This window comes from Coregonus clupeaformis, chromosome 5 (genome assembly GCF_020615455.1).
Source record: "Coregonus clupeaformis isolate EN_2021a chromosome 5, ASM2061545v1, whole genome shotgun sequence".
In the NCBI taxonomy this organism is placed as follows: domain Eukaryota; kingdom Metazoa; phylum Chordata; class Actinopteri; order Salmoniformes; family Salmonidae; genus Coregonus; species Coregonus clupeaformis.
This window is the reverse complement of record NC_059196.1, coordinates 26476730-26500251: the sequence shown is the minus strand read 5'-3', so window position 1 is coordinate 26500251 and position 23522 is coordinate 26476730. Positions and strand designations below refer to the sequence as shown.

General features: G+C 47.1%; 2 protein-coding genes across 2 annotated transcripts; one reads left to right on the top strand and one right to left on the bottom strand.

Moving 5' to 3' along the window:
• The first annotated feature begins 4387 nt into the window (after positions 1-4387).
• On the top strand, positions 4388-14460 carry LOC121566596 (vitronectin). The gene is made up of 8 exons (XM_041876576.2): positions 4388-4501; positions 4710-4829; positions 5018-5551; positions 6153-6292; positions 6509-6665; positions 6940-7092; positions 13402-14022; positions 14141-14460. Exons 1-8 carry the CDS (start codon positions 4444-4446, stop codon positions 14263-14265), a joined length of 1908 nt encoding a protein of 635 aa, XP_041732510.1. The 5' UTR covers positions 4388-4443; the 3' UTR covers positions 14266-14460.
• Positions 14461-16119: 1659 nt separating this feature from the next.
• Positions 16120-23501, bottom strand: LOC121566605 (scavenger receptor class F member 1-like). The gene is made up of 13 exons (XM_041876584.2): positions 22102-23501; positions 21852-21913; positions 20766-20867; positions 20316-20583; positions 19873-20136; positions 19555-19773; positions 19238-19366; positions 18924-19030; positions 18644-18752; positions 18435-18559; positions 18031-18168; positions 17704-17893; positions 16120-17498 (listed from the first exon to the last, which is right to left on the bottom strand). Exons 1-13 carry the CDS (start codon positions 22200-22202, stop codon positions 16439-16441), a joined length of 2874 nt encoding a protein of 957 aa, XP_041732518.1. The 5' UTR covers positions 22203-23501; the 3' UTR covers positions 16120-16438.
• Between the last annotated feature and the right edge of the window lie 21 nt (positions 23502-23522).

Genomic DNA, 23522 nt, shown 5'->3' with positions numbered 1-23522 from the left:
TTAGTCAGCCACCAATTGTGCAAGTTCTCCCACTTAAAAAGATGAGAGAGGCCTGTAATTTTCATCATAGGTACACGTCAACTGTGACAGACAAAACGAGAAAACAAAATCCAGAAAATCACATTGTAGGATTTTTAATGAATTTATTTGCAAATTATGGTGGAAAATAAGTATTTGGTCAATAACAAAAGTTTCTCAATACTTTGTTATATACCCTTTGTTGACAGTGACACAGGTCAAACATTTTCTGTAAGTCTTCACAAGGTTTTCACACACTGTTGCTGGTATTTTGGCCCATTCCTCCATGCAGATCTCCTCTAGAGCAGTGATGTTTTGGGGCTGTCGCTGGGCAACACAGACTTTCAACTCCCTCCAAAGATTTTCTATGGGGTTGAGATCTGGAGACTGGCTAGGCCACTCCAGGACTTTGAAATGCTTCTTACGAAGCCACTCCTTCGTTGCCCGGGCGGTGTGATTGGGATCATTGTCATGCTGAAAAACCCAGCCACGTTTCATCTTCAATGCCCTTGCTGATGGAAGGAGGTTTTCACTCAAAATCTCAGGATACATGGCCCCATTCATTCTTTCCTTTACACGGATCAGTTGTCCTGGTCCCTTTGCAGAAAAACAGCCCCAAAGCATGATGTTTCCACCCCCATGCTTCACAGTAGGTATGGTGTTCTTTGGATGCAACTCAGCATTCTTTGTCCTCCAAACACGACGAGTTGAGTTTTTACCAAAAAGTTATATTTTGGTTTCATCTGACCATATGACATTCTCCCAATCCTCTTCTGGATCATCCAAATGCACTCTAGCAAACTTCAGATGGGCCTGGACATGTACTGGCTTAAGCAGGGGGGCACGTCTGGCACTGCAGGATTTGAGTCCCTGGCGGCGTAGTGTGTTACTGATGGTAGGCTTTGTTACTTTGGTCCCAGCTCTCTGCAGGTCATTCACTAGGTCCCCCTGTGTGGTTCTGGGATTTTTGCTCACCGTTCTTGTGATCATTTTGACCCCACGGGGTGAGATATTGCGTGGAGCCCCAGATCCAGGGAGATTATCAGTGGTCTTGTATGTCTTCCATTTCCTAATAATTGCTCCCACAGTTGATTTCTTCAAACCAAGCTGCTTACCTATTGCAGATTCAGTCTTCCCAGCCTGGTGCAGGTCTACAATTTTGTTTCTGGTGTCCTTTGACAGCTCTTTGGTCTTGGCCATAGTGGAGTTTGGAGTGTGACTGTTTGAGGTTGTGGACAGGTGTCTTTTATACTGATAACAAGTTCAAACAGGTGCCATTAATACAGGTAACGAGTGGAGGACAGAGGAGCCTCTTAAAGAAGAAGTTACAGGTCTGTGAGAGCCAGAAATCTTGCTTGTTTGTAGGTGACCAAATACTTATTTTCCACCATAATTTGCAAATAAATTCATTAAAAATCCTACAATGTGATTTTCTGGAGAAAAATAATCTCAATTTGTTTGTCATAGTTGACGTGTACCTATGATGATAATTACAGGCCTCTCTCATCTATTCAAGTGGGAGAACTTGCACAATTGGTGGCTGACTAAATACTTTTTTCCCCCACTGCAAGTATTCCTTGAATTCTAAATAAATCACAGACAGTGTCACCAGCAAAGCACCCCCACACCATAACACCTCCTCCTCCATGCTTTACGGTGGGAACTACACATACTGAGATCATCCGTTCAACCACACCGCGTCTCACAAAGACACGGTGGTTGGAACCAAAAATCTCACATTTGGACTCCAGACCAAAGGATACATTTCCACCAGTCTAATGTCCGTTGCTCGTGTTTCTTGTCCCAAGCAAGTCTCTTCTTCTTATTGGTGTCCTTTAGTAGTGGTTTCTTTGCAGCAATTCGACGATGAAGGCCTGATTCACACAGTCTCCTCTGAACAGTTGATGTTGAGATGTGTCCGTTACTTGAACTCTGTGAAGCATTTATTTGGGCTGCAATTTCTGAGGCTGGTAACTCTAATGAACTTATCCTCTGCAGCAGAGGTAAGTCTGGGTCTTCCATTCCTGTGGCGGTCCTCATGGGATCCAGTTTCATCATAGCGCTTGATGGTTTTTGCGACTGCACTTGAAGAAATGTTTAAAAGTTATTGACATTTTCCATATTGACTGACCTTCATGTCTTAAAGTAATGATGGACTGTCATTTCTCTTTGCTTATTTGAGCTGTTCTTGCCGTAATATGGACTTGGTCTTTTACCAAATAGGGCCAGCTTCTGTATACCCCCCTCTACCTTGTCACAACACAACTGATTGGCTCAAACGCATTAAGAAGGAAAGAAATTCCACAAATTAACTTTTAAGAACGCACACCTGTTAACTGAAATGCATTCCAGGTGACTACCTCATGAAGCTGGTTGGGAGAATGCCAAGAGTGTGCAAAGATGTCATCAAGGCAAAGGGTGTCTATTTGAAGAATCTCAAATATAAAATATATTTTGATTTGTTTAACACTTGTTTTGGTTACTACATGATTCCACATGTGTTATTTCATAGTTTTGATGTCTTCACTATTATTCTGCAATGTAGAAGATAGTAAAAATAAAGAAAAACCGTTGAATGAGTAGGTGTTCTAAAACTTTTGATCAGTAGTGTAAGTATTCACACCCCTGAGTCAATACTTTGTAAAAGCACCTTTGGCAGCGATTACAGCTGTGTCTTTACGGGTACATCTCTAAGAGCTTTCCACACCTGGATTGTGAAACATTTGTCTATTATTCTTTTCAAAATTCTTCAAGATCTGTCAAATTTTCCAAGCAGATTTAAGTCAAAACTGTAACTCGGCCACTCAGGAACATTCACTGTCTTCTTGGTAAGCAACTCTTTGTAGTGACTGGGTGTATTAATACACCATCCAAAGTATAATTAATAACTTCACCATGCTCAAAGGGATATACAATGTCTGCTTCTTTATTTTAACCAATCTACCAATATGTCCCCTTCTTTGTGAGGCATTGGAAAACCTCCCTGGTCTTTGTGGTTGAATCTGTGTTTAAAATTCACTGCTCAACTGAGGGACTTTACAGATAATTCTATGTGTGGGGTACAGAGATGAGGTAGTCTTTCAAAAATCATGTTAAACACTATTATTGCACTATTATTAGTCCTTGCAATTTATGTGACTTGTTAAGCACATTTTTACTCCTGAACCTATTTAGGCTTACCATAACAAAGGTGTTGAATACTAATTTACTCAAGACATTTCAGCTTTTCATTTTTAATGAATTTGTAAAAATTTGAGATTGGTTACATTTCTCCAGCCCCATCCCTCAGCTGTTTACCGAAACATTGGCAGGGTGTGGTGAACGCTTTGTTATTGTTAGAACTGCAGATTGCCCCTTTAATGATTGAATTTACATAATTTACAACATTTACAAATAGTATCAGTGATTCTCTTATCAACCAGACCAACAAGGCCACTAACAAAAACTGTGTTAGGCTACACTATTGATCACTCAGACATCTATACTGTGAGCTTTCGGATTTTGTGTAATCCGAAAAGTTACTTTTAACTTCTTAAAAGTAGATTAATTAGACAATTGGAACTCTAACTCTCTCGCTCTCTCGCTTTATTTGAAGAGTTTATTTCCAAAAAGCTATATCCACCAATCTTTCACATTTGTGTTCTTTCAATAGAAATGATTGCTTATGGGTACCTTCCTAGTACTGTTCTAAGATTTTTTAGTCATAGATTTTAGATGTGTATTAAATTGTTTTGTTTTTTGCTCAACGCTATTTATTCATTGTTTAGCTGGAATGGAATGTTCGTATACTGTATATTTGATATGTGGTTGTCTCACCTAGCTATCTTAGTGCATTGATCTTATCTGTATGTCGCCCTGGATAAGAGCATCTGCTAAATGACTAAAATGTCAAATGTAAATGTTTTACATACAGATATCATATCATTGTATTGATTAATTTTGTAAAAACATTTGTAATTATTGATGTCACAAATGTATCATTTGTACAGTTATTTATTAAAAATGTTATTTGTTACATTTGACTATGTCAAACCAGCAGTAGTACTTATTTATCTGAGAGTGAGGCAGATATATAGCGTTTTGCAAAAAAACATGCTTATTTGTCTCTCTGAAATGAAACCATCAAGTGATAGATTTCCAACAATTATATGTATGTCATTGAACAACCCCATGCCATGATTAGATAGTGAGAAAAAAGACCAATCTCTTTCATAAGTTCTTTAAAACGATAAAAGCTAACTTACTGATTGCTTCAGCAAAAACAAGGTTGAAACAAAGTTGAAACAAGGTTTAAGTAAACATTCTGCAGAGGTGAATGACACTGGTAGCCACTGCATTGCATTGGTAATTGATTAGTAGCACACTGTTCTCTATCCCTGTGTCCTCTCAGTCACACACCCAGAGAGACTCAAAGAGACAGACAGCATGAGGCTCGGGCTGATCCTCCTGCTAGCCGGGCTAGCTACTGTGTTTGCTGCAGAGGGTAAGTATACCATAAAAAAATATATAATCTAGGTTTACTTGAAAATGTAGTGGTGACATTTTGGTTGAAATTTTACTGAGTTGTTACTGATGAACTCATGAATTTCAAGATAGTATTTGGAAACTCAGTTAGGGACAGTATATTGGAGAATTTTTGCTGTTCCATGGTCATTTATAAGTTACCTCTCTGTGCTGTCCTTGTGTGTCAGAGTCATGCATAGACCGTTGTGAGAACGGCTTCGACTCCAAGAAGAATTGCCAGTGTGACACCATGTGTCGGTACTACAAGAGTTGCTGCTCAGACTACGAGACCGCCTGTCGTATGAAAAGTAAGAAGAGAGTGTGTGTGTGTGTGTTACAAAAGTTACCGATTTCCCTTTTAACAACCTTTAAAGGTCATATTGAATAATGCACCACTGATTAACATGGTGATGAGTTGCATATGTTCAACATTCACATAATATTTTGCTTAGAATTCATTGTGTGATTCATTTAATGTGACCTTTGTTTCATTCAGCACGTGGGGACACCTTTGAATTTGCAGAGGATGATGATGGTCCATTTGCCCCTACAACGCCCGCCTCCCTGACCAAACCTGAAGACGGGGAATCCAGCTCGTCAGGGGGCCAACGTAGGCAAACCACACGCCTCAGAACCCCCAACACCACCCCTACTCCTACCACAATTGCCACAAAGGCAAGCCCAGAGATAGAGACAGCTCGAGGCGCAGCTCGAGGCCCACAGAGAGGCCAAGTCCCAGTGGTAGTCCCACTCCCGGAGACAGCTAAAGCCACCGAGGTAACATCAGTCCCACAGGTACCCTCAGTCCAACAGAAAATCTCAGTCCCCCAGAAAGCCACAGTAACAGTAATAGAGGCAGAGCTAGTCACAACAGAAGCTCCAGTCACAACAGCGGAAGTGGAGACAGCCACAGAGGAAGTGGTGACGACCACCAAGGCACCGGTAGTAGACCCAGATGCTGAGCCATGCAGCAGCAGGCCCTGGGACTCCCTAATGCAGCTCAAGAACGGCTCTGTCTACGCCTTCAGAGGTAAGGGTCTTCATGGGTCTTACCCCATCACCTTCAGAGGTAAGGGTCTTCATGGGTCTTACCCTGTCACCTTCAGAGATAAGGGTCTTCATGGGTCTTACCCCGTCACCTTCAGAGGTAAGAGTCTTCATGGGTCTTACCCCGTCACCTTCAGAGGTAAGGGTCTTCATGGGTCTTACCCCATCACCTTCAGAGATAAGGGTCTTCATGGGTCTTACCCCGTCACCTTCAGAGGTAAGAGTCTTCATGGGTCTTACCCTGTCACCTTCAGAGGTAAGGGTCTTCATGGGTCTTTCCCTGTCACCTTCAGAGATAAGGGTCTTCATGGGTCTTACCCCGTCACCTTAAGAGGTAAGAGTCTTCATGGGTCTTACCCTGTCACCTTCAGAGGTAAGGGTCTTCATGGGTCTTACCCCATCACCTTCAGAGGTAAGGCTCTTCATGGGTCTTCCCCCGTCACCTTCAGAGGTAAGGGTCTTCATGGGTCTTACCCCGTCACCTTCAGAGGTGTGAAGGGAGTCAGTGGTTGGGAGAAAAACACCAGGAGAGGTTCTGTTTATCTGTATCTCTATGTATGTGTTTGTTTTGTGCCCTCTCCTAGGGGAGTGGTTCTTTGAGCTGGATGAGAAGTCTGTGATGCCCGGCTACCCCAAACTGATCCAGGACATCTGGGGTATCAGAGGACCTATAGATGCTGCCTTCACTCGAATCAACTGCCAGGGCAAGACATACATGTTCAAGGTGGGATGAATACCCTGGCTAGAGAGCGTAGACTAAAGATTAAATGTTGATAGGATGGTAGAAGTTTGGTAGATGGAAATTATATCTCTAGCTGTCTGTATTTATTATACATTTTATAAATGTAATACATTTGTTATAAATCGCCAACTTCACTGATATAAATTAAATGTATTCATTCCAAACATATTTTTTTTCAAATTGTACATCCTCCAACAGGGTAACAAGTACTGGCGGTTTGATGATGGTGTGCTGGAGGAGGACTATCCCAGGGATATCAACGTGGGCTTTGAGAAGATACCAGACGACGTGGACGCAGCCTTCGCCATAGCAGCCCCTGGACACCACGCCAAAGAGAAGGTCTACTTCTTCAAAGGTCAGACCAAATCTTAAACGAAGAACATAAATTGCAACAAAATACAATCCATTAGGCAGTTGCTAATTGATAAGTGATGGAATTTGTTTTTGTTTGATAATGTAAAAGTATGTATTTACACTTGAGAATACCTCTCAATGTTAGTCATCCTCCTGAATTTATTCAAATGATGGAAGATATAGCCACAATGAAGTGATTAACTCACTGTTTCCACTGTATTTCTTTTCACATAATCTGTTTTATTAACAGACCAGTTGTTTGTCTGTGTTCCCAGGTGACCAGTACTACCAATATGAGTTCAAGCACCAGCCATCACATGAGGAGTGTATCAAGATGTCAGCTGGGTCTCCCTCCGCTCTGTTCACAGCCTACACTGACATCTACTATAACAACTGGGAGGAACTCTTCAACATGCTCTTCAGAGGCAGTAAGAGGCTATAGAGGTCTTTTATTTTTATTTTTTTAGGGGGTAGATCAGCTTTAATATTGCAGATAGATTGTAGCTTCCATCAACGTAATTGTCTGCATCACTTCCAATCCCCCATATATATTTTTGCAAATATACATATACACTACCAGTCAAAAGTTTGGACACACCTACTAAGGGTTTTTCTTTATTTTTACTATTTTTTACACTGTAAAATAATAGTGAAGACATCAAAACTATGAAATAACACATATGGAATTATGTAGTAACCAAAAAAGTGTTAAACAAAAATAAATATATTTTATTTTTGAGATTCTTCTAAGTAGCCACCCTTTACCTTGATGACAGCTTTGCACACTCTTGGCATTCTCTCAACCAGTTTCATGAGGTAGTCACCTGGAATGCATTTCAATTAACAGGTGTGCCTTCTTAAAAGTTAATTTGTGTAATTTCTTTCCTTAATGCGTTTTAGCCAATCAGTTGTGTTGTGACAAGGTAGGGGGGTATACAGAAGATAGCCCTATTTGGTAAAAGACCAAGTCCATATTATGGCAAGAACAGCTCAAATAAGCAAAACGAAATGACAGTCCATCATTACTTTAAGACATGAAGGTCAGTCAATACGGAAAATGTCAAGAACTTTAAAAGTTTCTTCAAGTGCAGTCGCAAAAACCATCAAGCGCTATGATGAAACTGGCTCTCATGAGGACCGCCACAGGAAAGGAAGACCCAGAGTTACCTCTGCTGCAGAGGATAAGTTCATTAGAGTTACCAGCCTCAGAAATTGCAGCCCAAATAAATGCTTCACGGAGTTCAAATAACAGACACATCTCAACATCAACTGTTCAGAGGAGACTGTGTGAATCAGGCCTTCATGGTCAATGTCACGATCGTCGGTGAGAGATGAGGACCAAGGCGCAGCGTTGCAGGCAAACATACTCTTTATTAAGAGACACGAAAAAACAACAAACGATAACGTGACAGTTAACGGTCTAACACAACCCGACTGGAAACAAGAACCCACAAACACAAAAGGAAAAACAGACAGTTTAAATATGGCTCCCAATCAGAGACAACCATTACCAGCTGACACTCGTTGCCTCTGATTGGGAGTCACTCAGGCCAACATAGAAATACAAACTAGAACTCCCAACATAGCAATAGAATACATAGAATTACACACCCTGGCTCAACATAACAGTGTCCCCAGAGCCAGGGCGTGAGAGTACCCCCCCCTAAAGGCGCGGACTCCGACCGCGCCAACTAAATACCACAGGGGAGGGACCGGGTGGGCACTCCGCCTTGGCGGCGGATCCGGCTCCGGGCCTGATCCCCACTCCCTCTCCAACCCCCCAAAGTACCCCTGGTCCGGTCTGGCCCCGCTGGCCGGAGCTGGACTGCACACTGATGGAGCGGATTGCTCTAGCTCGGCGTAACGCATCTGACCGGTGCCGGACCAGGCACCAGTGGAACAGGCACGGGCCGTGCCGGACCGAGCGACGCACACCACTGGCTTGGTGTGGGGAACAGGCACGGGCCGTGCTGGACTGACTGACGCACACCACTGGCTTGGTGTGGGGAGCAGGAGCGGGCCGGACAGGGCTGACGCAAACGCACCACTGACTTGGTGCGGGGAGCAGGAACGGGCCGGACAGGGCTGACGCAAACGCACCACTGACTTGGTGCGGGGAGCAGGAACAGGCCGGGCCGAGCTGGCGACGCGCACCGTAGACTTGGTGCGGGGCGCAGGAACGGGCCGAGCCGGGCTGACGAGCGCACCACTGACTTGGTGCGTGGAGCAGGAACGGGCCGAGCTGGGCTGACGCAAACGCACCACTGACTTGGTGCGGGAGCAGGAGCGGGCCGGACCGGGCTGGCGAGCGCACCACTGACTTGGTGCGGGAGCAGGAACGGGCCGAGCCGGCTGACGAGCGCACCACTGACTTGGTGCGGGGAGCAGAACGGGCCGAGCCGGGCTGACGAGCGCACCACTGACTTGGTGCGGGGAGCAGGAGCGGGCCGGACCGGGCTGAAGAAGCGCACCACTGACTTGGTGCGGGGAGCAGGAACGGGCCGAGCCGGGCTGACGAAGCGCACCACTGACTTGGTGTGAGGGACAGGAACAGGCCGGACCGTACTGGGGACACACACCACTGGCCCTATGCAGGGATCAGGAACGGGCCGGACCGGACTGGTAACACACCCCAGTACCTCTCGCCGTGCCTCCACACTTTCCTTCCCCTTTAACACCAGTGGCCCCCGTAACCTGGCGGCCTCCTCTGCCGACCCGCTGGACCGCTCTATCGCGGCCTCCTGCTGCCCCGACGTCCACGTCGTGAGCCCCCCCCTAAAAAATTTATGGGCGGCTCTCCTCTTGGACCAGGCCTCCATGTCTCTAGCCAGACACTCACTCCACTGCTTCAAAGTCCAACCTTTCTGCTCCTCACTTGGCTTGGCCCAGTCGAGACTCTTACTCCACTGCTCCATAGACCAACCTCTCTGCTCTTCACGCTGCTTGGTCCTGTCTTGGTGGGTTCTTCTGTCACGATCGTCGGTGAGAGATGAGGACCAAGGTGCAGCGTTGCAGGCAAACATACTCTTTATTAAGAGACACGAAAAAACAACAAACGATAACGTGACAGTTAACGGTCTAACACAACCCGACTGGAAACAAGAACCCACAAACACAAAAGGAAAAACAGACAGTTTAAATATGGCTCCCAATCAGAGACAACCATTACCAGCTGACACTCGTTGCCTCTGATTGGGAGTCACTCAGGCCAACATAGAAATACAAACTAGAACTCCCAACATAGCAATAGAATACATAGAATTACACACCCTGGCTCAACATAACAGTGTCCCCAGAGCCAGGGCGTGAGAGTCAAATTGCTTCAAAGAAACCACTACTAAAGCACACCAATAAGAAGAAGAGACTTGCTTGGGCCAAGAAACACGAGCAATGGACATTAGACCGGTGGAAATGTGTCCTTTGGTCTGGAGTCCAAATTTGAGATTTTTGGTTCCAACCGCCGCGTCTTTGTGAGACGCAGTGTGGGTGAACGAATTATCTCCGCATGTGTATTTCCCACCGTAAAGCATGGAGGAGGAGGTGGTATGGTGTGGGGGTGCTTTACTGGTGACACTGTCTGTGATTTGTTTAGAATTCAAGTTACACTTAACCAACATGGCTACCACAGCATTCTGCAGCGATACGCCATCCCATCTGGTTTGGGCTTAGTGGGACTATCTTTTGTTTTTAAACAGGACAATGACCCAACACACCTCCAGGCTGTGTAAGGGTTATTTTACCAAGAAGGAGAGTTATGGAGTGCTGCATCAGATGACCTTGCCTCCACAATCCCCCAACCTCAACCCAGTTGAGATGGTTTGGGATGAGTCGGACTGCAGAGTGAAGGAAAAGCAGCCAACAAGTGTTCATCAAGAATGTTGGAAAAGCATTCCAGGTGAAGCTGGTTGAGAGAATGCCAAGAGTGTGCAAAGCTGTCATCAAGGCAAAGGGTGGCTATTTGAAGAATCTCAAATATAAAATATTTTTTTATTTGTTTAACACTTTTTTGGTTACTACATGATTCCATATGTGTTATTTCATAGTTTTGATGTCTTCACTATTATTCTACAATGTAGAAAATAGTAAAAATAAAGAGAAACCCTTGAATGAGTAGGTGTGTCCAAACTTTTGACTGGTACTGTACATATATACACATACATACATACACACTGTCACGTTCGTTGAATGACGGGTCAGACCAAGGCGCAGCGTGATATACGTACATGTTAATTTACACTGAATAAACACACGACAAAACAACAAACAAACGAAACGTGAAGTCCTAAGGTTGTACAGACAACGAACCTTACCCGGAACAAGATCCCACAACCCACAAGTGCCAATAGGCTGCCTAAGTATGATCCCCAATCAGAGACAACGAGCGACAGCTGCCTCTGATTGGGAACCACACCGGCCAACATAGAACTACACATACTAGAATAACACCCATAGAAAATACTACATAACAAAGAATATACACACCCTGACTCAACATATACGAGTCCCCTGAGTCAGGGCGTGACAGTACCCCCGCCCCAAAGGTGCGGACTCCGACCGCACAACATAAACATAACAGGGTAGGGGCCGTGTGGGTATTCCGCCTCGGAAGCGGATCCGGCTCGGGGCGTGACGACCTCTCACTCTCCGCCTCCCTGTTGCGCCCCTGGTCTGGTCTGGACCTCGGCGCGCTGCTTCCCCTCTCCTTCCTCCCACGATACGCCAGGCCCTGTCTGGACCCTGGTGTGGGAGACCCCGAACCTGGAGAGGGGCTGACGTCATGGTCTGGACTGGAGCCGCTGTCCGGAGCTGGACTAGGCACCGGTGGAGCGGACTTCTCTGGCTCCGGAGTGGAGCCGCTGACCGGAGCTGGATCAGGCACCGGTGGAGCGGACTGCTCTGGCTCCGGAGTGGAGCCGCTGACCGGAGCTGGACTGGACCCCGGTGGAGCGGGCTGCTCTGGCTCCGGAGTGGCGCAGCTGACCGGAGCTGGATCAGGCACCGGTGGGGCGGACTTCTCTGGCTCCGAAGTGGAGCAGCTGACCGGAGCTGGATCAGGCACCGGTGGAGCGGACTGCTCTGGTTCCGGAGTGGAACAGCTGACCGGAACTGGATCAGGCACCGGTGGAGCGGACTGCTCTGGCTCCGGAGTGGAGCAGCTGACCGGAGCCGGACCAGGCACCGGTGGAACGGGCACGGGCCGTGCCAGACTGGACACACGCACCACTGGTCTGGTGCGAGGAGCAGGCACGGGCCGGACCGGACTAGGAACACGCACCACTGGCTTGGTGCGAGGAGCAGGAACAGGCCGGGCCGGACTGGCGACGCGCACCACTGGCTTGGTGCGAGGAGCAGGAACAGGCCGGGCCGGACTGGCGACGCGCACTACTGGCTTGGTGCGAGGAGCAGGAACAGGCCGGGCCGGCGACGCGCACCACTGGCTTGGTGCGAGGAGCAGGAACAGGCCGGGCCGGGCTGGCGACGCGCACCACTGGCTTGGTGCGAGCAGCAGGAACAGGCCGGGCCGGGCTGGCGACACGCACCACTGGCTTGGTGCGAGGAGCAGGAACAGGCCGGGCCGGACTGGCGACGCGCACCACTGGCTTTGTGCGAGGAGCAGGAACAGGCCGGGCCGGACTGGCGACGCGCACCACTGGCTTGGTGCGAGGAGCAGGAACGGGCCTGACCGGCTGGCTGCCCACTTTCGCACTACACGTGCGGGGCGCTGGCACAGGACACATGGGGTGGTTGGCGGAGCTTGCCCAGTCATACGCTTCCTCGCGTGAGTACGGGGAGTTGGCTCTGCTCTAACCCTAGGCTCCGCCAACCACCCCGTGTGCCCCCCCCAAAAAAGTATTTATTGGGGCTGCTTCTCGGGCTTCCTCCTCGACCGGCCTCCTCCGTGTTGCCGTTGCTCCTCTCCTGCCTGGGCATCTACCTTAGCCCATGGTCCTCTCCCCGCAAATATCTCTTCCCATGACCACAAATCGGCCACCTGTGACATGGCCATTCGCTCCGCCTGGGCACGCTGCTTGGTCCTCGTTTGGTGGGATCTTCTGTCACGTTCGTTGAATGACGGGTCAGACCAAGGCGCAGCGTGATATACGTACATGTTTATTTACACTGAATAAACACACGACAAAACAACAAACAAATTAAACGTGAAGTCCTAAGGTTGTACATACAACGAACCTTACCCGGAACAAGATCCCACAACCCACTAGTGCCAATAGGCTGCCTAAGTATGATCCCCAATCAGAGACAACGAGCAACAGCTGCCTCTGATTGGGAACCACACCGGCCAACACAGAACTACACATACTAGAATAACACCCATAGAAAATACTACATATCAAAGAATATTCACACCCTGACTCAACATATACGAGTCCCCTGAGTCAGGGCGTGACACACACATATATATACACATATAAATACATACATATACACATACATACATACATACATACATACATATAAGAGGCTATAGCTCTTTCTCAATGATCTTTTCTTGTGTCCTCACGTCCTCTTTCCATTCCTCCTTCTCAAAACACATTGGAGAAGAAAATCCAAGTCTCTTACCTGCGGACCTTCTCATCCAATGCGTATTGAGGAGGTGAAGAAAGAGCATATAAGGAATAATTAATGGCACAATATTGACTTTAAGAAAATGGTTGCTTAACAAACAAGAACAGTTTTAATCTAATGCTATATCTCATCTGTCGTTCTCTCTCCCCCAGTCCCCAACCACCATGGTGGGCATCGGTTCATCAACAAGGACTGGATCGGCATCAAGGCCCCAGTGGACGCTGTCATGACAGGCAGACTCTACATCACCCCCAGGCCACTGGCCCCACCCCTGTCCCCACCGTTACCCCCTCTATGGGACCGCAACGACAGAAGGCGCCAGCCATGGGACCAACAGTGGGGGCAGTATGGTCAACAGGATCAGTTAAATGGACAGCAAAATGGGCAACAATATGGACAGCAGTGGGAACAGCAGTGGGGCCGCCGCAGAAATAGGCGCCAGTCTTACTGGGGTGCTGGGACGGGAATGGCTATGGGGCAGGCGTTCGCAGAGAAGGGGATTGATGTAGGGAAAGGATTCGCTGAGAGGGGGATGGATCTCGGTCGAAAGCTGGCGGAGAGGGGGATGGCTATGGAGGGGATGTTTGGAGGGTGGGACATGCGCCGGACGGATGCCAGGGATGAAGACAGAGACAGGGATAGGAGGAGGGATGACCGGGACAGGAGAAGAGATGGATTCAACTATGACTCCAGATACAACATTGAGGAAAGGGCCTACTGGGAGTTTGTCAACAAGGGCCAGCCAGTGCAGAGCGTCTACTTCTTCAAGGGAGGTAAGGAAGGATGCTTTATTGTCCTTTTGCTTTTTAACCTAGCCCCCCATTAAACACACCCTAAGGGCACAGAAAAACTTGAAATCCACCAGATATATTCTCTGTATTTATTTTGCAGATAAATACTACAGAGTGGATCTGAAAACCAAGAAAGTGGACCCAGCCAGCCCTCCTTACCCCAGGTCCATCGGCAAGTACTGGCTGGGCTGCCCTGAAAAACACCTGGGGGCCGAGAAGAAATAGTTTCACAACTGAATAAAGAAACATATGTAGTATGTCAAAACATGTTTTACATCAAAGACTCAATTAGACAGTAATTTGAAGCTAGATAATTTGAAGAATCACATCACAAAAATGTTCTGATGTGAGGACAGTTCTCGTTGTACCTGGAATGCTTGTATGTAACACTTTTATAATTAAACACATTCTAACTGTAAAGGGTACCCACATGTTATTGGGGGTATTGAAATGAATCCAAGGCTCAATTCAGTCAAACTAGCATTGTAGTATTTGCGCTGTAGCTCTTCCTACCCCTTATTGGAGATCAATGATGGCCCACCGACCTCTGTTCCCCACCCCCAGTCTGCCTGGTTTGGGGCAAAGTTCAGCTGGTTGGTGTGTATCTGTCCTCTATGGACTTTGACAGGGTTCCCATATAAAACATACTATATTATACTATGGTCTAAATACTGTAATATTACTATATTCATATAATATAGTATTCACTGTAGTGTTTTTGCAGACTTTACTGAAGTATTCACTGTAGTGTTTTTGCAGACTGAAGTCCACAAAAACACTACAGTGAATACTATAGTATTTACTGTAGTATTTACAGTTAACTATAGTATAAATACTGTAGTGAAAGAAAACGGTAGTATATTCTATAGTAATTAATGTAGTGTTTCTGCGGATTGTAGTATCCTGTAGTATTTACTGTAGTGTTTTTGCGGACTGTAATATACTGTAGTATTTACTGTAGTGTTTTTGCGGACATTATTGTAGTATTTACTATAGTGTTTTTGTTTTATTATCTTTGACATAGAAGTGGAGGCTTTCACAGTGTGTCGTATAGTATTCTACAGTTTACTACAGACTTCTATAGTAAACTGTAGTAATTTTTCATGTGGGTTATCTCTCCTCTCTATTATCTGACCCAGTTCAAAGGTTGGATTGACAGTGTGATACAGAAACACTACTACCACCTAGTGAATGACAGGCTAGAAAGACATCAACAAACACAGCAACTCTGGACCACCAGGTCTCCATTTCCTGACTGTAGCGCTTTCAGTGGAGTATGATATGGAGCTGTTTTTGGCTACATAGAAGGACATGCTATGTGGGAGACAAGCTTAACAGTGATCAAGAGGACACAGGCTTGGCAAAACCTACAGATAGTAAACAGACTATGCTAGCCTGATAGTAGACTATGCCAGGTAGCCGGGGGATATCTGTTCCAATGAGAGACCGTGCTGCATTCTTTTACATGACAACTCAATTCCACTTGAAGTTGACAGTGAACACGGTCCAGACTTGTTGATTCACTGCTGATTTTTGGATTCATTCATAAATTAGATTAAAGAAGATCAAGTCATCAACCATCCATTCTAACCCTGTCTGTCAACCCCTCCTTAAATTCTGTACAAGCAGAGGGGAAGTGGCACCATAGAGATATTGTAGCTACAGGTATGTCTATGGTGACTTATTTCCTTTTCTATGTAAATGCCCACACAACCAACATGCTCTCAATCCTACAGTATTGGGAATGGCAGCTGACAGACACCATAATATGTATACATCATATGCATGGAAGGTATCAGTTTCATCACTTGTTTTGTTTCACTCTGTGTGCGTCCCAAATGGCACCCTATTTCCTTTATAGTGCACTACTTTTGACCAGGGTCACTATAAAAGGAATAGGGTGCCATTTGGGGAACAACCTCAGTGTTCCAGTGAATAATAAATATCACAGACAGGTGATGGTTTGGAAAGAATTGGTGCTGCCAGTGCCATCCCTTTTAAATGGTTCAAGCTGGCACCACAGAGCAATGTTAGCCCAGTGATGACAGACAAGTCAAAGTGAACAAAGTGCACAGATCGGAGCATGCATTTTTAGTTTTAATTTGCATAGTTGTTTCACACATGGCAGTTACAGTGTCGATAGCTATTTGGTAAGGCGATTTCAACATGATCCTATTGTTGTATGATATACATACAGTACATATTGTACAGAACCATCATATACATATTGTAATTCATAAGATTGTATACTCAATATTGTAAAGTTTGCTAGTTCATGTCAGACTCGACTGTTAACTTCAGTACATTAGGCTAGTTTCCAAATTCCTCATTCATTAGTAGTCGAACTACATACTAAATTGTGAGAGGAGACAGAGCACCACAGTCATTGCATCTGAAGTTAGGAATGCATAATCATCACGTTCTCATAAAGGTTAGGTCCATCGTCCACACTGGCCACCACTCCTTCATTGGCGATGACTTCACTCAGACTAACAGCGTCCGTTACAACTCCAGCTGGCCCGACTCCATATCCACTCTCAGTCTCAGAGTCGCCGTTCTCTCCCCTCAGCCCTGACTTTTCATCCCTGACCTCTGACCCAGCGACCTCTGGCACGCTTTTCAAAATGGAGGACAGGGGCCTTGTGGGCGTAATGGTGGCAGTGGCGTCCTCTGGTGGGGGGTGAGTGTTAATGCCAGCGTCAGTGTTTCCCATGACAGCAGGCGAGCTGTGGTGGGCGTGCTGTTTCCTCCTACTGGGTTTCCTCATAGGTACACCTTCCCCTACAGGACCCTCCCCCCCCGAGGGTGGGGGACCCCCCTGCTCCCACACTCTGGCCCTGGCCCCCAGCTTCCTCCTGGGGGGCTTGGTGATCCCCTCCATCCCCGGGCTCTTCCCCTTGGGCTTAGTTCCCCCCTCCTGGTCTTTGTGTCTCTGGAGGCTGCCTAGCCTGCGTAGCATGGCCTGGACCGGGCCCTCCGAGCTGGGGAGCTCTAGTTCAGACAGGGGCCTTCCCACCCCCATCTTCCCCACTGTCACGTACACTGTTGTCACCTTGTCCATCCCTTTATCCATCTCTGCCTGCTGGCCATCGAATGTGGACCCTGATGTTTGCCTGCCCTTTCTGGTAACAGCGGCGTTGGATATGGTGCGTCTTCGCCCTACCACTGCTCCAGGCACCTGCAGGGTAGACATGGCTCGGGACGGGGTGGCTGTGTACCTGTCCACATCGGGATCCCCTGCTTCACCACTGAATCCTAGGTCTTCCAATGGTCCAGTCCCACCTCCACATCCATCCACCCCCCCCTCACCTGTCTCCGTCTCTTCCCCCTCTGAGGCCTTCCCTCCCTGGGCCTGGAGGGCTGACAGCATCAGGACCCCCCAGGGGGACTTGGGTTTGGTGCGAGGGGCCCCGGGTGTCAGATCCTGGGCAGAGCCTCGGCGCTCCTTGGGGCTGAACCTGGGATGAGATGAGATTGTACTTTATTAATCCCCAAGGGGAAATCTATTTTACATACTCTCAACATTAAAAACAATCACAAGACAATTACAATAACTATAACTTTGTAGAGGCAGGTTAAAAAGAGAATTGAAGTGCTGTGTAGTGTCGTGTGGTGTGTGTAGTGTCCAATGTCCCCATCATGATGACTGCGACCTGGTGTCACCTGGTGCCTTCGGCGAAGGAGACGGAGGGGCGTTTGGACTTGGCATTGCTGGAGGTGCGGGGGATGCCAAAGGGGAGGGACATGTCTTCTGCACTAACGCTGAAGGCAGAGGGGTCGGGGAACATGTTACACTTAGAACTCATCTCATGCTGGAACTCCTGGAACTCACCGCCCGCCACTGCTGGGATGTCTGAGGGAGGGAGAGCGGGGTAAAGGGAGAGAGAGAAAAAATGGAGTCAATGAAGCCCAAAGGGGTGAACATACACACTGACACACACACACACACACACACACACACACTCACACACACTCACACACACTGATTACCTTCTCTGGGGGGGACACAGTAGAGCACCTCTCCGGTCTCCTCATCACTGTCGAAGGAGGATCCGTCCGTCAGCCAGCCTGAGGAGGGAGGCTCTATGAAGCTGTGGTTGAACGTCAGCTCAGGGTCGTGGTGGGACACTGGAGAGAAAGCGTTTATTATCAGTATTGCAATAATATTGCAATATGTATAGTATGCACACCTCTCCTATTTCCAAGTGCATGGAGAAAAACTTTGAGAGCATCCAACAAGTACTGGAGTTTCTTCCTTACATAGATACAGACATATGATCTGATGATATGATTTTACAAGCATTTCGCTACACCTGCAATAACATCTGCTAAATATGTGTATGTGACCAATAAAATATGATTTGATTTGGTCTCTAGTGTGATATTGGACTGACCTGTGACTCTGGGTAGCCCAGAGGACCAGACAGAGATACAGGGTACAGCAGAGCTCACGTTGGCCAGGACGTTATACACATGATGCTTCATACGGACAGAGGTACCACCGTCACCCACTGCTACCCTGTAGGACCAGAGCAAGGTCAGAGGTCAGAGGAACACACACACACACCTGCCTTTACCATCAGAATTATACACACACACACACCTGTCTTTGCCGTCAGTAGGTCCTCCACAGCAGCAGCAGCAGCAGACCAGACCCAGCAGCACCAAGAGCAAAGGGACCAGGAGACCAGCGATCAGAGCCCCGCGACCACCTGACACCACGCACACACACACGCACAAACACAAACAAATGTGATTGAACCTCACATATTCCTTCTTGAGGAAAAACAAATATTTTAATCCATAGGCCCATCTACTATTACTTATCATTAGCTACACATTAATAACCAACTACCGCTGTATCCAATAGGAGGAGTACATACTGTATGGACACGCCCCCGTTGCTGGGTGACAGGCGGTGCCCTCACCACAGTCACAGACAGAGGAACAGTTAAAGCCATACAGCTGGTCTGGACAGGTGATGTTACAACTTGGGACACAACAGAGAGAAACCTGTTAGTGACAGCCAGATACACAATCCCAGCAAGATGTCTAAATCAGACAATATTGGATTGGAGAAACTTAATTATTTGAACCATTGTTTCACATCAGTGATCACTTCAAGGAAGGGGGTAAGGAAGGATACATTTTAAGAGTATTCGAACATAACCTCTGTCTGCTTTCTCAGTACTCTCACCTCTGTCCCTGGAACCCAGGCCCACAGACACAACTTCCTGTCACGTGATCACAATGGCCATGGAAACAGGGGCTGCACAGGAAGCTGCAGGTGTCCCCGAATGTCCTGTTAGAGCACGGCTCGTCACACCTGCAGACATACAGAGTGGCCCAGATAACAGAGGGAAAACAAAACTGTCAGCACTAGAAGAAAACACCTTTTCGGTATCATTGACACTGGCATGTCTGGGAAGGGTAGCTACAGTACAACAGTGGAATTACTGTAAAAAATCTCAGATACATTTCACTGGTAGTTAGTCATCAAACACACACACACACCTGGGTCCAGTCCATCCTGGATCACATCGTGAACACACCCCCGTCCTGGGGTCACATGGTTCACCGTTCCTGCAGCGCGGGCACACGTCCTGGCAGTGGTTTCCATGGTAACCGCGCGGGCACAGCCGGTCACAGTGTGTGCCGTTCCACCCAGGCTCACAGGCCATACAGACACCGTCAACCACAGAACACGACTGGCCTCCTTTACAGTGGCCACAGCTACACAGGAGAGGAGAGAGAGACAGACAGACATCCACAGCAAAATGACAAGGCTGTACCATCAAAACATCACTGCAATATCCATATACACTCTCTTACCTCAGTTTACAGCCACTGCCATACTCCCCAGGTCCACACGGTTCATTACAGAAGGCTCCCTTGTACCCAGGCTGACATTCACACTCCCCGCTGACCGCATCACACTCGCTGTGCTCCAGGTCACAGTTACAGCGGCGGTCACACGTCGGACCCCACCACCCGTTCTGGCATTCGCACGCCCCCGTCTTCTGTTGGCAGGATGATATGTAGCAACTACAGCGAAGGCTGCACTTCTGACCCCAATACCCCGGGGCACACTGACACCTGCCAACCACAGTTTTTTAAGAAAACACATATTTGTATTGTGTTGTAGCTACTGTGTTAAAAAATATGACGGGTGACACTGTCCTTTTAATTAGTAAATAGCAGCCTAAATTGTATCAAGTGATTCAGCTCTTAGCTAACTAATGCCTCCCACTGTAAATAAACCCATTCTTTCTCACCTGCCGGTCAGTGGGTCGCAGGTGGAGGTGCCTGGGTAGCACTGGCACTGCTTGGCACAGGTGGGCGTCCACCAGCCCTCGTCGCAGGTGCAGTTGCCGTGTACGGGGTGGCAGTGCCCGTGACGGCCACATTTGCAGGTGTTCTGGCAGAGTGGCCCCCAGCGGTTGGGGAGGCACGTACACTCGCCCGTGATCGGGTCACAGTGCCCATGAGGGTGGCACTTGCACAGCTCACGGCAGTCCGGTGCCCAGAACTCTGGAGGGCAGCCTGAAGAGGGAGACCGGCTGTTATACTTCAGTAGTTTCCACTTAATTACAAGGTTCTTGCCCTTTTATTCCTGCAATGTAAAGTGCTACCAAAGTTGCTATATTGACTCTTGTTGTGTTCAAAATATATTGTTTGAGTGACATAGCCTATGTAACTTAAACGTCAGAGTTGGTTTGACTTACGTGTCTTGCAGTGGGCTCCATAGTAGCCAGGTCGACAGCGACAGACGCCCGGGTGTACACACACCTCATCCTGCTGGCAGGCCTGCTCGCCATCACACACAGCTGGAGTCATAAACAACAGACACAGTGCGGAATTATACAATACTACCTAAACAAGACGAAAAGCCTGTTCTTGTGTGTCCTGGATGCTTTTACACAATTTACTGTCAGCTGATACTCACATATAGTACACTCCTCTCCCCTAAACTGATACCCACGTATAGTACACTCCTCTCCCCTAAACTGATACTCACGTATAGTACACTCCTCTCCCCTAAACTGATACCCACGTATAGTACACTCCTCTCCCCTAAACTGATACTCACGTATAGTACACTTCTCTCCCCTAAACTGATACCCACGTATAGTACACTCCTCTCCCCTAAACTGATACCCACGTATAGTACACTCCTCTCCCCTAAACTGATACCCACGTATAGTACACTCCTCTCCCCCTAAACTGATACTCACGTATAGTACACTCCTCTCCCCTAAACTGATACCCACGTATAGTACACTCCTCTCCCCTAAACTGATACCCACGTATAGTACACTCCTCTCCCCTAAACTGATACCCACGTATAGTACACTCCTCTCCCCTAAACTGATACTCACGTATAGTACACTCCTCTCCCCTAAACTGATACTCACGTATAGTACACTCCTCTCCCCTAAACTGATACTCACGTATAGTACACTCCTCTCCCCTAAACTGATACTCACGTATAGTACACTCCTCTCCCCTAAACTGATACTCACGTATAGTACACTCCTCTCCCCTAAACTGATACTCACGTATAGTACACTCCTCTCCCCTAAACTGATACTCACGTATAGTACACTCCTCTCCCCTAAACTGATACCCACGTATAGTACACTCCTCTCCCCTAAACTGATACCCACGTATAGTACACTCCTCTCCCCTAAACTGATACCCACGTATAGTACACTCCTCTCCCCTAAACTGATACTCACGTATAGTACACTCCTCTCCCCTAAACTGATACCCACGTATAGTACACTCCTCTCCCCTAAACTGATACTCACGTATAGTACACTCCTCTCCCTGTTGTCTCCATCCAGTACAACAGACAAGAGTGGAGGGATCCCTGTTTGAGAAGGGTAAACAAAAGACATACTGTAAAGCATAGTAGAAGTTTCCTTATGGGTAACATTTATTTTTACTGTTTTTTTCATGAAATAACGGAAGATTAAAATAAAGCAAGGATATATTGCTTGATTGAAAGGGCAGGAAAAGAGAGAAAAAGAAAGTGTGAGAGTGTAATGTAGTCATCACCTGAGGTCCTGGCAGATATTTCTCCCTGAGGGGGCCAGTCTCTGAGGGGAGGAGAGGGAACAGCAGAGCAGTAGTCCTAGACCCGTCAGATATAGGCCCATGTCCACCCCACAACCAGGTCTGTACCAGTCCACGGGAAAATCCCTTTCTCCTTTTCTTCTCTTTCGCTCACTCTTCTCTTCCCAAGTCCAGAAGAGGACAATGGAAATTGAAGGCAGTCTTCTCTCTCTTTCTCAATTATTTATCTCTCTCGCTCCCTCTATCTTTCTTTCTCCCCAGTCACTCTCTCGCTCTATCTTTCTTTCCCCCAGCCCAGCTCTGTGGTCTTGTAGGCCTAGCTCTCTTCAGTCATTAGTCTTGTAGTTGTAGGCCCAGTGCAGCCTGACTGAGCGGTCCAAACCCGTCCGTTTCCTATCCCTCTTTCCTGAGGAAGTTAGAGCCACTTCCTCCCATTCAATCTGTCTCAGTAAGGCATTTTTAAGACATCACCACATACTGAGAGATTCTGGGAAGAGGTGAGCAGCATATTTAGATGTGTTTGTATGTGTGTTTGCAAGTTAATTTGTGTACTGTACATCTGTCTTCCACACAAGAACACATACATACACCTTGTTTAAAAAAAAAAAAGCCTAACTGTCCTTCCTAGATCAGAAGTGGGATGTTCTCTTGGTAAATGGATGTATGTTGACAGCCCAACTTACATTCTCCCACAATACACACTTCTGATTTCTCTTCAGATATTTATTTGGTTTTTGTAGCACAAAGGCTTCTCCATTTAAAAACAGTCATGCTTACAAAAATAACATGTACATACAGTGTTGTAGGAAAATACGTCATTCAACACTATCACCAGCAGCATTCATTTAGAATGTCAGAAAACTACGTCAGAGTCTGAGATATCTGAGTACCGATAAGTTATGGTAGGGGGCAGGGGCAGCCATTGTTGTGTGTGTGTGTGTTTCTGTGTGTGTGTGTGTTTAACGACATGGTCAGTTGGAAGGAGAGTGACGGCACACACACCATCTCCCCCCAAGGAAACACACACTTCCTCTGTAAGTGCAGCAACCAACGTACAGGGGCTGGTTCCCCAGTGAACACACACACACACACACAGAGACAGACGTGCGACGACGCATACACGCACGCAACACACACACACTTGGCAGCCACATGCATAACAACCAACCCCAAAGCTCAATTCATGGTCCTAGGGAAGACATGGTTGAACTCATAATAGGTCTCTATCAAATATGTGAGATGAGCTGATGGTTAAGAAAATAAAGTCTAACCAATAAATGACTGTTACTGTGTGGCAATACATTCAGGGTCAGAAGTAACACATAGTGTACTCACAAATACAGAGGGAGGGGCGTAGGCCTATTGGCAAATTACTGCAAAAGGTTCCCTATAACTCACACCAT